At 39.6% G+C, this 15262-nt stretch overlaps 1 protein-coding gene across 2 annotated transcripts in view; it reads left to right on the forward strand.

Annotated features, from left to right (window-relative positions):
* FAT4 (FAT atypical cadherin 4) overlaps positions 1–15262 on the forward strand; it is a 184052-nt gene that overhangs the window by 121023 nt on the left and 47767 nt on the right. For both annotated transcript variants that reach the window (XM_027567307.1, XM_027567306.1), the window contains exons 7-8: positions 4858–5038; positions 13861–14111. In XM_027567307.1, coding sequence (XP_027423108.1) covers positions 4858–5038; positions 13861–14111 — 432 coding nt within the window. The remainder of the gene's footprint in view (positions 1–4857; positions 5039–13860; positions 14112–15262) is intronic.

Genomic DNA, 15262 nt, shown 5'->3' on the forward strand with positions numbered 1-15262 from the left:
CACACATTTCAGAGCTTAGGGCCAAACACTGGTCATCCATATTAACTCAGAAGATATTGATTTGGGCTTTAACACGTGCTGTGAAAAATTAAAAATTTATGGCCAGACAGATGTCCCCAAATGCTACACAAGCTTAACCTGGACAATAGCTAAGGTCCGCCTCAGATGGGCCTTTTCCTCTGGCTTGGGGCTCGTGTTGCTCCCTGAGACTGGCTTGTCCAGAGTCCCAGAGCATCTCACTGAGCAGCATGTGTCCTGCTGCCGACACCTTCTGGCTTTTCTGTCAGTGGTCAAGAGCTCCCCATTCAAGTCAAAACCTAGTTCCATTCCTCACCAGGTCAATGGCCCTAAAAAAGTTGCTCAACCTTTCTATCCCTTTCTTTCATGTTATTTATATATAAAATGGAGGTAACAGCCAGACAAACTTATGAAGAGTAGACAATTCAGGTAAACTTCTTAAACCAGTACATGAATGCCTAAAGATTCAATAAATATTTATGTTGAGTGAGATTTTAAAAGTACTATTTTGATGTGCTTCTTCAATGTTCATAATACTTCTAAATCTGTTCTGAATGTGAATTACATATGATATTATTGTACCATTGTTTAAGTGACCAGTGAAAAGGCAAGCACAATATTTTAATATTTGTAGTTCATTGACTGTGGCTTAGATCATGAACTCCTTATTGCCAAATTCAGACTTAAATTGAAGAAAGTAGGGAAAACCACTAGACCATTCAGGTATGGCCTAAATCAAATTCCTAATGATTATACAGTGGAAGTGAGAAATAGATTTAACGGACTAGATCTGATAGATAGAGTGCCTGATGAACTATGGAATGAGGTTCATGACATTGTACAGGAGACAGGGATCAAGACCATCCCCATGGAAAAGAAAGGCAAGAAAGCAAAATGGCTGTCTGGGGAGGCCTTACAAATAGTTGTGAAAGAAGAGAAGCAAAAAGCAAAGGAGAAAAGGAAAGATATAAGCATCTGAATGCAGAGTTCCAAAGAATATCAAGGAGAGATAAGAAAGCCTTCCTCAGCGATCAATGCAAAGAAATAGAGGAAAACAACATGGGAAAGACTAGAGATCTCTTCAAGAAAATTAGAGATACCAAGGGAATATTTCATGCAAAGATGGGCTCAATAAACGACAGAAATGGTATGGACCTAAGAGAAGCAGAAGATATTAAGAAGAGGTGGCAAGAATACACAGAAGAACTGTACAAAAAAGATCTTCACGACCCAGATAATCACGATGGTGTGATCACTGACCTAGAGCCAGACATCCTGGAATGTGAAGTCAAGTGGGCCTTAGAAAGCATCACTACGAACAAAGCTAGTGGAGGTGATGGAATTCCAGTTGAGCTATTTCAAATCCTGAAAGATGATGCTGTGTGTGTGCTGCACTCAACATGCCAGCAAATTTGGAAAACTCAGCAGTGGCCACAGGATTGGAAAAGGTCAGTTTTCATTCCAATCCCAAAGAAAGGCAATGCCAAAGAATGCTCCAACTACTGCACAATGGCACTCATCTCACATGCTAGTAAAGTAATGCTCAAAATTCTCCAAGCCAGGCTTCAGCAATACGTGAAGCGTTAACTTCCAGATGTTCAAGCTGGTTTTAGAAAAGGCAGAGGAACCAGAGATCAAATTGACAACATCCGCTGGATCATCAAAAAAGCAAGAGAGTGTTCCAGAAAAACATCTATTTCTACTTTATTGACTATGCCAAAGCCTTTGACTGTGTGGATCACAATAAACTGTGGAAAATTCTTCAAGAGATGGGAATACCAGACCACCTGACCTGCCTCTTGAGAAACCTGTATGCAGGTCAGGAAGCAACAGTTAGAACTGGACATGGAAAAACAGACTGGTTCCAAATAGGAAAAGAAGTACGTCAAGGCTATATATTGCCACCCTGCTCATTTAACTTATATGCAGAGTACATCATGAGCAACTCTGGGCTGGAAGAAGCACAAGCTGGAATCAAGATTGCCAGGAGAAATATCAATAACCTCAGATACGCAGATGACACCACCCTTATGGCAGAAAGTGAAGAGGAACTAAAAAGCCTCTTGATGAAAGTGAAAGAGGAGAGTGAAAAAGTTGGCTTAAAGCTCAACATTCAGAAAACTAAGATCATGGCATCTGGTCCCATCACTTCATGGGAAATAGATGGGGAAACAGTGGAAACAGTGTCAGACTTTATTTTTGGGGGCTCCAAAATCACGGCAATTGGTGATTGCAGCCATCAAATTAAAAGACACTTACTCCTTGGAAGGAATGTTATGACCAACCTAGATAGCATATTCAAAAGCAGAGACATTACTTTGCCAACAAAGGTCCATCTAGTCAAGGTTATGGTTTTTCCAGTGGTCATGAATGGATGTGAGAGTTGGACTGTGAAGAAAGCTGAGCACCAAAGAGTTGATGCTTTTGAACTGTGGTGTTGGAGAAAACTCTTGAGAGTCCCTTGGACTGCAAGGAGATCCAACCAGACCATTCTAAAGGAGATCAGTCCTGAGTGTTCTTTGGAAGGAATGATGCTAAAGCTCAAACTCCAGTACTTTGGCCACCTCATGCAAAGAGTTGACTCATTGGGAAAGACTCTGATGCTGGGAGGGATTGGGGGTAGGAGGAGAAGTGGACGACAGAGGATGAGATGGCTGGATGACATCACCAACTCAATGGACATGAGTTTGGGTGAACTGCGGGAGTTGGTGATGGACAGGGAGGCCTGGAATGCTGCAGTTCATGGGGTTGCAAAGAGTTGGACACGACTGAGTGACTGAACTGAACTGAACTGAATTGATGCGGAAAAGGCAAATAGCAAGAACTAGTTTTCTTCAATATAAAATCCAACACTTAAAAGGTCAGATATCTGCAGAAATTAATTTTAAAATTTAATATAAATGGAATTCTTGACATAAATTGTCTCACAGAGAAGGCAACAGAGATCAGCTTGCAGCCTAAATTTAATTGAATAGATTTCCTGGAGATATCATGCCTTGTCGTAGAGCCCCGTTCAAGTGGTCATACAAATTTTTCATCTAACGTAGAATTTGAGCTTCCTTGTGTAGAGCACAAAAACCACTGCATTCCATAATTTTCTAATCTATTGATTTTTGGTTCCCATACATTGGAACATAAAATTGATCCTGGTGGCTCAGACAGTGGAGCGTCTATCTACAATGCAGGAGACCTGGGTTTGATCCCTGGGTCAGGAAGATTCGCTGGAGAAGGCAATGGCACCCCACTCCAGTACTCTTGCCTGGAAAATCTCATGGACAGAGGAGCCTGGTAGGCCGCAGTCCATAGGGTCGCAAAGAGTCGGACACGACTGAGAGACTTCACTTTCACTTTCATGCCATCAGTAATGACAATCTAAGAACACAGGAAAAAGTCTGAATAGCAATAAGGACATATTAGCAAATCATAGGAGAAGGCAATGGCACCCCACTCCAGTACTCTTGCCTGGAAAATCCCACGGACAGAGGAGACTGGTAGGCTGCAGTCCATGGGGTCGATAGGAGTCGGACACGACTGAGTGACTTCACTTTCACTTTTCACTTTCATGCATTGGAGAAGGAAATGGCAACCCACTCCAGCGTTCTTGCCTGGAGAATCCCAGGGACGGGGGAGCCTGGTGGGCTGCAGTCTATGGGGTCGCACAGAGTCGGACACGACTGAAGCGACTTAGCAGCAGCAGCAAATCATAAGAATATTATTCCAAAAAATAATATTGGAAGGTTGTGAATCTCAACACCATTCCATGATATTAGAGAGATATTCATAAACATTTTACAGAGAAGTGAAAGAATGGCTTTATTTACAAAATATATAATACCAAAAGTAAGTAGAATTAAAGCTTCATTTAATGGGAAATAATTTTATGGGAAGAAAAGTTGTATCTTAAAGTTGAGCGTATCCAGGGCCTTATTTTATTTTAGATAAATATAGGTAAGCAGACCTTCATTATTTCTATTTTGGTATATTAAAGTTTGAAAAATGATTCTGAAAAATAACTAAAAGCATATGATTTGCCATTTACCTTTGAGATATCCCACAGAATCAACTAAATATGACATCTGACCTTCACCACAGAAGCGTCTTCTAACCCTGTGTAGTATAGACAGTGTACTCCAGGGTTCTGTTAAATGCTGCGTTTTCACTATATGCTGATAATGGCACTGGAACAGGGAATACAAATGAATTGTTTCATATTTACCTTAAACTTTAAATAAATGCAACAGAAATGATTTCAAGTCATCTCATTGACATACTATTTCCAGCAAATGAAAGGTCAGAGTGCTTTCTTTTTTAAATTTTCTGCAAAGAAATATGTTAGTACAGAAAAGGGGATTTAAAGTCCTCAAAACTCAGTTAATTTTTTTTTTTTTAGGATAGAATTGATAGTCATATCTAGGAATACAGTTTTTAATTCTGCTTTGTCAGCTGGCCAGCTATTCCAGATCCAGAGGGATGCTCCAAATCTGGCTTGAGTTATTTTACTATAATTTTAGAGAAACCAGTAGTGCCTCTTTTGTGGCATTTAAATGATATTGTTGTGTTCTACATTGCTGAGTGAGTACCTTTAAAATAGACTAGGAGGTTGACATATTCTTTTTGTGCAGTATCACTAGGAAAGAGTTGAAATACTAGTTCGTAAATAAAAATATTTTTCTTATAACAAAACTAAAAATTACTCAATCACCTGTCTATGTATTCACAAATATTACCTTGGGGTGTTTTCTACATTCGCTTTAGTAGTTCTGTCTACAACCCATTGTTAAGCTTGCTATTATTTTTGTGATTTATGAACATTAAGACTTGGTTTTCTTTTCCCTCTAGGATTCCCTGCCCTGACTGGAACTGGAACAATCAATGTCATAGTGGATGACATCAATGACAATGTCCCCACTTTTGCCAGTAAAATGTATTTCACGACAATTCCTGAAGACGCACCAACTGGGACAGATGTTATATTGGTAAATGCCTCAGATATTGATGCTTCAACCAATGCGGTTATCAGGTCAGTGCCTTTTCCTTTGTAAATTTTTTTTTTCCAGTGTTACAGCTCCATTTTATTTAGAAGATAGCAGGAGAGAGAGAGAGAGAGAGAAAGAAAAGAGCGTACGCACGTGGGAGAGAGAGTCCCTGAGAAAGCGCTTTGGCTCCTCCTCTTATATGTTTTTTTCCTCCACCTGGGCCTGCCCTATGCAAATTGGGCTTAGCCAGGAGTGCTGTTTGTTCTGCTTGAAGTCTTCACTCTGGTCTTCAGACCTTCCTTTGACCTTCTTTGTCTTTTAGCCACCGCCATTTTGGACTCCTTTTCCCTATTCTACCTACCTAACATTCCCCCCTCAAGAGATGGGAGGCCCAATTCTTTGGGAATAAGGGCATCGAGGTCTTTCTGGCTACTTCCTGCTGAACTGGGGTGGCGAGGGGTATTGGGCCTCCCCCTCTTGCTAGTCTCAATCCTCAGAGTCCTTATAGCGGTGTCCAAGGGTGTGTGATATTTTCCGTGGTCAGCTGTAGTTTTTTATCTTTGTTGAACTGGCACTGCATGTTGTAGCTGGTTGACCTGGGCAGAGACAAAATAGGTTAGACAATTGACAGTACATGGAATAAGCATAAGCATCATCAATATAGCATAACAAGGACTAGTAGGGTCATTGGTCAATTTTAAATTCACATTGCCAGGATGGCTCAAGTCCCTCCTTGTTCAGGGATCAGAAGATCTATCTCCTGTCTGTCTTAGAGTACAGTCTCTGTCAAGCTGTGTTGGCTCCTTAGAGTTATCCTGAGAAATCTTATCCCCAGAGACCAGATTTTGGGGGTGTTCATTAGAATGGCACTCATTGGTAGTTCTGAATAGGTATCTGAGATCTCCCAGGGGCTCACAGGTGTATGGAGTGTCCTCTTCTGTTTTCTTCCATGGCTTGACTCATGAGTAGTGAATCCAGGAGTCATGTCCTGGTACCTTGACTGCTGTGGGGGTAGAAACTATTACAGGGTAGGGGCCCTTCCATGTGGGCTGGAGTTGAGCCTTTGGGGACCCATCTTTCCAGACTTTAATTAGGACTTGAGTTCCTGGGGCATATAGTGGTGACTCTTTAGAATCTTTTGGGTCCTGGTTCATACCCCACAAGCGTATATCCTGTTGGAATTGCCCAATGGCCATGGTATAAGATTGGAGGGTCTGAACCTCTGGATCTAGGAAGAGGTCATTGACATAAACAAAAGGTCTCCCATATAGCATCTCATAAGGACTAAGACCAACCTGTTCTTTAGGGGCAATGCAGGTGCAGAGGAGAGCTACTGGTAAAGCCTCCTTCCATCCCAGGGAGGTCTCCTGGGTTATCTTTTTTATCGCTGATTTTAAAAACTGATTGGCTCTGTAAATTTTGATTACTTTTCTCATTAAACATTAGTCTTTGAATGAAATCATATAATGCTTCATTTCATTGGAAATGTCATATATTAACACCTAACCCTATTGAAAGTAAGTGAAAGTTTTAGTTGCTCAGTCATCTTCAACTCTTTGTGACCCCATGGACTGTAGCCCACCAGGCTCCTCTGTCCATGGAATTCTTCCAGCAAGAATACTGGAGTGAGTAGCCATTCTCTTCTCCAGGGGATCTTCTTGACCCAAGGATTGAACCCAGGTCTCCTACATTGCAGGCAGATTCTTTACTGTCTAAGCCACCAGGAATTATTGCTAAATAACTAACTGTGCCTAAAATGAGGGTTAAAACAATAATGATCTTATTGTTCTAAAATTGTATCTTATTAATTTTATTTATATTCTTATTGCATTTCATCCTTTGGTAATTTAGGAATTAGGACACAGCTCAGGGGGAGGAGATTTTCATGTTCCATGTGGTTGACTAGTATTACTTAGTGGTATTTGCCTGGTGACTGTCTGGAGGACCCAAGATGGCTTCACTCACATGCATGGTGCCTTGGCAGGGATGGCTGGAACATCAGGCTCCATTGAGCCGCTTCTCTGCTCTTGTGGTCTCAGGGCTTTTAAATGTGATTCTTCAGCAGAGTAGTTGGACTTCTTTATATGGTAGAAAACCCTCTGGGTTCCAAGGACCTCAGGTGAAAGCTGCTACCGTTCTTAAAAGCCAGGCCTTGAAGTGGCAGTGCATCGCTTCTGGAATACTTTGTTTGTCATTGCTGCCATGCCCAGCCCAGAGTCCCTGGGCTAAAACTCTTATATTTAAATGTGAAAACTCTTCAAATAACTATTGTCTCATACAGTCAAATATAATACAAATTGATGCTATTTTTATTTTGCAAAAATTATCATATTCACTCATAAGTTCAGTTCAGTTTAGTCACTCAGTCATGTCCAACTCTTTGCAACCCCATGGACTGCAGCACGCCAGGCCTCCCTGTCCATCACCAACGCCTGGAGTTTACTCAAACTCATATCCACTGAGTCAGTGATGCCATCCAACCATCTCATCCTCTGTTGTCCCCTTCTCCTCCCACCTTCAATCTTTCCCAGCATCAGGGTCTTTTCAAATGAGTCAGTTCTTTGCATCAGGTGGCCAAAGTATTGGCGTTTCAGCTTTAGCACAACATATCAGAAGCTCCTAACCTTTTCTGTTTCTCATCTTGGCATTCTGCTTCCTTTTACTGATACTGTCTCACTTTCTTTGTCTTCTTGTCCTGATGGCTAACAGTCATCTTTTCTACCTCTGTATTCCTTTTCTGTGTATTCCTCCTACCAAGATCCTCATTCAGTCCATAATTATATCATGCCCAGATTAACGTAATAAAAATCAGCTTACTTTTCTGACTCTGATTTATAACCCTTCCAATCTATATACCATACTCTTCTGTATAAGGGCTTCCTATGTGCCACTAGTGTTGAAGAACTGCTTGCCGATGCAGGAAATTTATGAGACTCGGGTTCGATCCCTGAGTCAGGAAGATCCCCTGGAGGAGGAAATGGCAACCCACTCCAGTGTTCTTGCCTGGAGAATCCCATAGAGAGAGGAGTCTGGTGGGCTATGGTCCATAGGGTCGCAGAGTCAGACCCGACTGAAGCAACTTAGCATGCATGCATCCTGTATAATTTTGAAGCCCTTACGACATCCCAGGTACTTTGTTAAGTTCTGAGGAGTTAAGCACTTCCATTCTCATAAGGAGAAATCTTTAATATAGAAGGTAATTTTGCTGTATTACAATTATAGTACCTTGTAACAAGCATAGTTTAAACACAACATGTGTGGAATCAATAGTCAGTGAAACCTGAGGAAATAAGTAGAAGCGATGATTTTTGGAAAGACAGAGGAATAGTTTATGAACAAATAAAGGATTAAAGACATTCTAAGCAAAGACAGAAACAGGCACAAAGGTAAAGCTATACAAAAACATAGCATCAGAAAAATAAAGCTATTCAGTATGGTTGGTGTGGGTTAGGAATGAGCCTTGAATACCGTATGAGAAGATTCACATTGTTTTTTGCATCTAGTTGGAGAAACAACTGAAATGTTTTAAGGTGGCCAGTAACACGACTAGTTTACATTTTATGATAATTCCTCTCAACTCTGTACAAAGCAATTTGGATGAAGCAGAGTCAGTCAGTGAATGAAAGAACAATGGCAATAATATGAACCCCCTTGCTCTGTATTTCAGCTTTAACAGTGAAACTCCCCCATCCTCAAAAGCTTTGAACTTCCAGTTTGCCTAGGGCATAAGGCCTAGTTTGCATATTCCAGCCACTCCATGAATGACCCCAGCATCTCTCCAAGTTTATTCTGCACAAATCTTCAATGTATAGCCAAACATTCAGCCTCACTGGATCACTTTCTGCTTCTGGGAAAAGGATTTGTGCTTTCCCAAGCATTCTGGCTCTGTTCAAGTCCTTCTCTATCCTAGAGCAGGGTTCTCCAAACACAACCTGCAGGCCAAATTCCAGCCAGAGACTACTTTTGTAAACAAAGTGTTACTGGAACATAGCCACGCCTGTTCATGTGTGTATTGTCTATGACTAATTTTGCATTACAAGGGCAAGCTGAATGCAGCAACAGAGATCTGATGGTGTAAAGAGCTGAAAATATTTACTTATATTACTAATATTTACTAAAATATTTACTAATTTAAAATAGCTACTGATCTTTTATAGCAAGTTGTTGACTCCTAGCCTAGAATACCTTCATTCTCCCTTTTCATTACTATTGTAAGATGTGTGTGTGTTCAGTCACCACCAACTCTTTGTGACCCGATGGGCTGTAGCCCGCCAGGCTCCTCTGTCCACGGGATTTCCCAGGCAAGAATACTGGAATGGGTTGCTATTTCCTACTCCAGTGCATCTTCTTTGACCCAGGGAGTCTCTTGCATCTCCTGCCCTGGCAGGCAGATTCATCACCACTGCACTACCTGAGGAAGCCCTATTGCAAGATGAGTAACTCTTTTAAGTGAGTAACCCCTTTAAATCTTAACCTAAATTTACTGTTCTCCAGGAAAGGCTTTTCTAGTCAAAAGCAATCTCTTTGTCTTCTGAATTCCTGAAACAATGCTTCTGAGCAGTTTCAGAGCACATAGCACTTAAATATATGGCCTGGTTTTGCATTTACTTTTTCATGTATCTTTCTTCTATCTAGGATATAAGCTTGAGTTCAGAAATTTTTTACCTACCTAATCCATGTTTCTATCTGTTAGTTCATCTTACCCAAATATAAGGGCTTCCCAGGTGGTGAGAATCTAAAGAACCCGCCTGCCAAAGCAGGAGACATAAGAAACGTGGGTTTGATTCCTGGATCAGGAAGATCCCCTGGAGGAGGAAATGGCAACCCTCTTCAGTATTCTTGCTTGGAGAATCCCCATGGACAGAGAGCCAGGTGGGCTACAGTCCATAGGGTTGCCAAGAGTTGGACATGACTAAATTAACTTCGCATGCATGCATGCACCCAAATATAAAGATGGATTATAATAGATTAAAAATGATAGTTTATTGTAGCTAAGTGTGTATACTGTTATAAACATAAAGCTAAATTTTGAATTTGTGTCACATACTAATTACAATGCCAGGTGCTTTTCAAAAGAAATTACATTTGACACTCAAAAACTACCAAATGAAAGGAATACATACATGCATAATACTTTATAGATAGAGAAGATTTAGAAAGTTTAAGAAATTTTATGAATTTAAGTACTTGAGTGAGATCAAAATTCATGTCCAAGGGAATTATATTACAGAGTTCAGTTTCTAAACTATTACTAGATCATCATATTCTAGCAGCCCACAACACAGTTCCTTATGATCGTAGTAAATCTCAGGAAGAGGTTAAAAAAAAGATTCATAAAATCAAATGAGGATAATTCAGCTTTACAAATGCAACAATTGATTGAGATTTTAGATAATAATGATCTGTTTATACCAGTAATTTGAAACAGTAAATTTCTTGAGTCAGAAAATAAATGAAGATCTTTGTGGTTTGACATTGAACTCTGTGTGTGTGCTCATTCTCTTCAATCGTGTCCAACTCTTTGAGACCTCGTATACCGTAGCCCGCCAGGTTTCTCTGTCCACGGGATTTCCCAGGCAGGAATACTGGAGTGGGTTCCCATTTCCTTCTCCAGGGGACCTTCCTGACCCAGGGATCAAAAATGTGTCTCTTACGTTTCCTGCATTGGCAGGCAGGTTCTTTAACACTAGTACCATACGATAAAGAACTAAATCATTGTAAACCAATCCTACATCAACACACTTTCACAAGAGTTGTTTTTGGGCTTAGCATGAGCTACAGCATTTTGTGTCTCCCCTGAAGGCTCCCAGGCTGTGTCTCATCTTCCTTCTACTGTAGGATAATGGGAAAAGTGCACGTTGAGGTCATAAAGACAGAAGTTCAAAGTCTTCATCTGCCATTTATAGACTTTATGCATCTTTGTGCAACTATATTAGCCTCCCTTAGACTCAAATTCCTTATCAAGTAAAAATCCAGTACAAAACCACACTATTAGGACGGTTCTGAGGCTTAAATGAGGAAATAAATGAAATCCTTGTTGTCTGCTGAGTACATACTAAGAACACAATAAGATGCTACAAAACTAAAGAACAGCATGAAAGAATGAAAGTGTTAGTCATTCAGTAGCCTGCCAGGCTCCTCTGTTCGTGGGGATTCTCCAGGCAAGAATACTGGAATGGGTAGCCATTCCCTTCTCCAGGGCATCTTCCTGACCTAGGGATCAAACGTGGATCTCTTGTGTTGCAGGCGGATTCTTTACTATCTGAGCCATTAGAGAAGCATAGGTGTTTAGATTTAAGAAGGTAGCACAAGACTTGATCTAATAAAGTTCATAACCATACAGAAAACTAATTTGGATCAGAGAAACAGTACAGAGATTCATGAAAGATGAGAAGTGAACCAAAACTAAAAAAAAAAAAAAAAAATTAAGTGGAGGAAACCCAGGCATATGATCTTGGCAGTCTGTTCATTTTATATTGTCACATATGCTTCTTTTCTCTGTCTTGTTTTTTTAACTTACAAGTATAAATTTGATTAAAACTGGTATTATAGATATTGTGAGATAGTAAAGGATATCTAATATTTAGGATGCACTTTTCATACATTTCAGAAACAAAGAAAGTCTAGAAAAAACTAACCACATGTTAACATGACAATTTAGTCTTTACTTTTTGAAAATAGTAAATATATTAGCTACCTTTAAACAGTCTTATGTGCAATAGCATAAAATAAAGACTAAAGACTTTACAGTTCAAAGTTCTTTTATGGATTATTGAGTTCAGCATGGGCCAGAACTCTCATCATTTGCCTTTCAACACATTGCTCCATCTAATATACCATGACGTTCTCATATGCAAGACATCCAAATCAAATTTGCATGCTTTTTGTATCCTTCTTATTTTTATATGTGAATGCTTAAGGGAACAAATATTTGATTGAACCCTGACCTTTGCTGTCATAAAAAAAAGCTTGTGGCACTATGAAGCACTTTTTCTCTCCCTATTAATTTATCCCAAAATAAACTCACATACTTCTCATAACCCAGGTTTCTACAGACTTTCTCTAAAAGGTAAGACAATGTGATTATTTCATGACTCCTGAATTTCTAACTTCTAAACCTATGATATTTTTATTTTAATATCGGGAATAGGTATTGTCTACTGTGTAAGGGTGTTAATAATCAGTAATAGTACTTTTATGAGGAGTCACTTCTGGTCCAGGAAATACAGTCTATGTTGTTCTTACTCCGGATCTTGCATGTGAAGTTGCCATAAGATGTTCGAATCTGAGTGATACAAAGTATTTTATCAATTTTGAAATCAGTTCTCAACCAAACTCCCTCTCTATGCTCCATCTATTTAGCTCTCATTTTATAGAACCTCTTTTGTTTAACAAAAAAAGAACACGTAGCTCCTTAACAGTTCCTGATGTCTCTCAAGAAGGATGAAGGTGCCAAAATGTTTGTTTTAAACAATGAACTTAATAGGAAGAATGTGCACTGGCTGCGATGTAAAGTTTTCCTGCTGTTTCTATTAGACACTTGCTGTTGCTATGTTTTTATGGACACAAAGCAAACTATAGAAACACCCGTTAGTTCCAATAAGGGCATTTGCTTGTTGGCATGAAGGAGAAGACTTGAAAGATATCCATTTCCTCATTTCCTCGCTACCCTCCAACAGAAAACATTCTGGACCACAGCCAACTTCTGAACCTTCAAGCTTAGCTACTTCTTTCCTAGCTGAGCTCTCAGAAATATACACAGATAGCCTTTTCTTTAGAAAGAAGAGAGAAGCTATTCTCAGTGGAAACTCCTGCCCACTAACCAATCTGGTTAGCATCAAAATATCCATGAAGGTGTCATACCACTCCTTACAACAGGAAAGCAAAGCAGTGTGGCCATATGAGGAATAGCAAATGAGAGAATTAGTAACTAGGAATGTCTCTGTATGAATAATCAGTTCTTGAGCTGTTCTGGATAGTCAGTTCAGTTCAGTTCAGTTCAGTTGCTCAGTCGTGTCTGACTCTCTGCAACCGCATGAACCGTAGCACGCCAGACCTCCCTGTCCATCACCAACTCCCAGAGTTCACTCAGACTCACATCCATCGAGTTGGTGATGCCATCCAGCCATCTCATCCTCTGTCACTCCCTTCTCCTCCTGCCCCTAATCCCTCCCAGCATCAGAGTCTTTCCCAATAAGTCAACTGTTCACATGAGGTGGCCAAAGTATTGGAGTTTCAGCTTTAGCGTCAGTCCTTCCAAAGAACACCCAGGACTGATCTCCTTCAGAATGGACTGGTTGGATCTCCTTGCAGTCCAAGGGACTCTCAAGAGTCTTCTCCAACACCACAGTTCAAAAGCATCAATTCTTCAGCACTCAGCTTTCTTCATAGTCCAACTCTCAATATGTGTCATATACAGTGTTTGGTTTTTAGAGAACAAGACCTTCCACTGATCTTTTCTGGTATATTACAGCACACAGCAGATAGATACCTTTTAGATATATTTAACAGATGTTCATCTGTGATCCTGGCCACTGACCACAATATTAGAGCAAGAGCCTGATTTATGCTTTCAGGCTGGTTTATTTAAAATATGATAGTCTTCTGAGTATATTCTAGGGACTTGCATGATTTAGGAAGCTCACAAACCTTGTGAAGACCTGCTTGAGGTCATAGGACATCTTGCCATAAAGACTGTTAATGTGCTGTTCACATAAAATGTGAACTAGCATATTCTTTCATTGTTCTGTGATCTTACTTGTAATGTTTTCCCTGACTTTTCTGCCTCGCTCGTTAAAATTCTAGTAAATAGATGTTGCAGCATTAAAGCTGGAAGAAATATGCCCGTGTCTGTTCTCTGTTTTAGTTATAGGATCATTGGTGGAAATTCTCAGTTCACCATCAACCCATCCACAGGACAAATCATCACCAGCGCATTGCTAGACAGGGAAACAAAAGAGAATTATACTTTAGTGGTTGTTGCCAGCGATGCTGGGTCCCCGGAACCTCTTTCCAGTTCTACCAGTGTGCTCGTCACGGTGACTGATGTCAACGACAACCCACCAAGATTTCAGCATCACCCCTATGTCACACACATCCCGTCTCCTACTCCGCCAGGTAACCAAACCGCCTCTGATGTCTCACAGATAAATAAAAACTATGTATTGAGCACTTCCTATAATTACATTTCTATTTTTTCTACAGGTATATTTCTGATGTAGCCAAAGTTTGCAAATCCTCTAAAATTAAACTCTAGCTTAAAGCAGTTGAAGGAACATTGACTCTTGCAAACTAATTTTTTCTTCTCAGACCAATTGTATTTAAGATTTCATAATTGCCACAGCTTTCCTAGTGCTATTTCTTAATTTTAATTGAATATTGGTAAATATGAAAATAGATTTCACTTTGTAGTCAAGTAGGTTTCTATCCTGAGATGTAATTTGTGTGTGCCCTAATAGGAAGGACATTATCTATTTTTCATGCCATGTCCTTATATTATACCCGAAACATTATCTTGGAGGTACTACGCTCTCAACTGTATTCATTCTTACAAAATTAATATTTTATCCAATGCTTCATAAACAAATTTTCAAAAGGTTTATTGAAATAATCCTTCTAGTTAATTACTGCTATAAATATTTTTAACTTAGTTTTAATGGATGAAGTTTTTTCTATTAATATGTGTATGGAGCCAATAATGAACCATGTTCACATTGACAATATGTATTTATCTTTCAAACCCTCTTTTAAGTTTAGTTTGGGTTTATTTGCTTCTTTGGGAAGAATGTCCTACTCTCCTAGGAACTACACAAATCATCTGCCATTGGTAATTTTTGAAATGGATTTTGAAACTGGAAAATAAATAAATGAAGTTATAATTAATTTAATTTTCTCTCCTTTAAGATATTTTTAATGAGAGGGAAAAAAAAAAAAAAACAGATCCACAATTTCGCCTCTAGTGAATTTTGATCTTCTATTCACTTGAGAGGGTCTAGTTGCTACTAGTTGAAAGTATAAAATCCATAAATTTTTGTGTCAACTTTTTATTAAAAGAAAAAGCCAGTATCAAAGTCATGAATCCCTGGAGTGGGCCTTCAGCTGAAATGATGCTAGCAGGCATGGTTCTAGTTTCACCCAATGTGTAATGATGTAATATAACATCGCCTATACAAAGTGAGTAAGACTTAGGCATTTTCCCCCCTCATTAAACATACTGTAATTTAGCAGAATCACTGGCCTTCTTAAAATTAGACTACTTTTCACTTGTG

This window comes from Bos indicus x Bos taurus, chromosome 17 (genome assembly GCF_003369695.1).
Source record: "Bos indicus x Bos taurus breed Angus x Brahman F1 hybrid chromosome 17, Bos_hybrid_MaternalHap_v2.0, whole genome shotgun sequence".
In the NCBI taxonomy this organism is placed as follows: domain Eukaryota; kingdom Metazoa; phylum Chordata; class Mammalia; order Artiodactyla; family Bovidae; genus Bos; species Bos indicus x Bos taurus.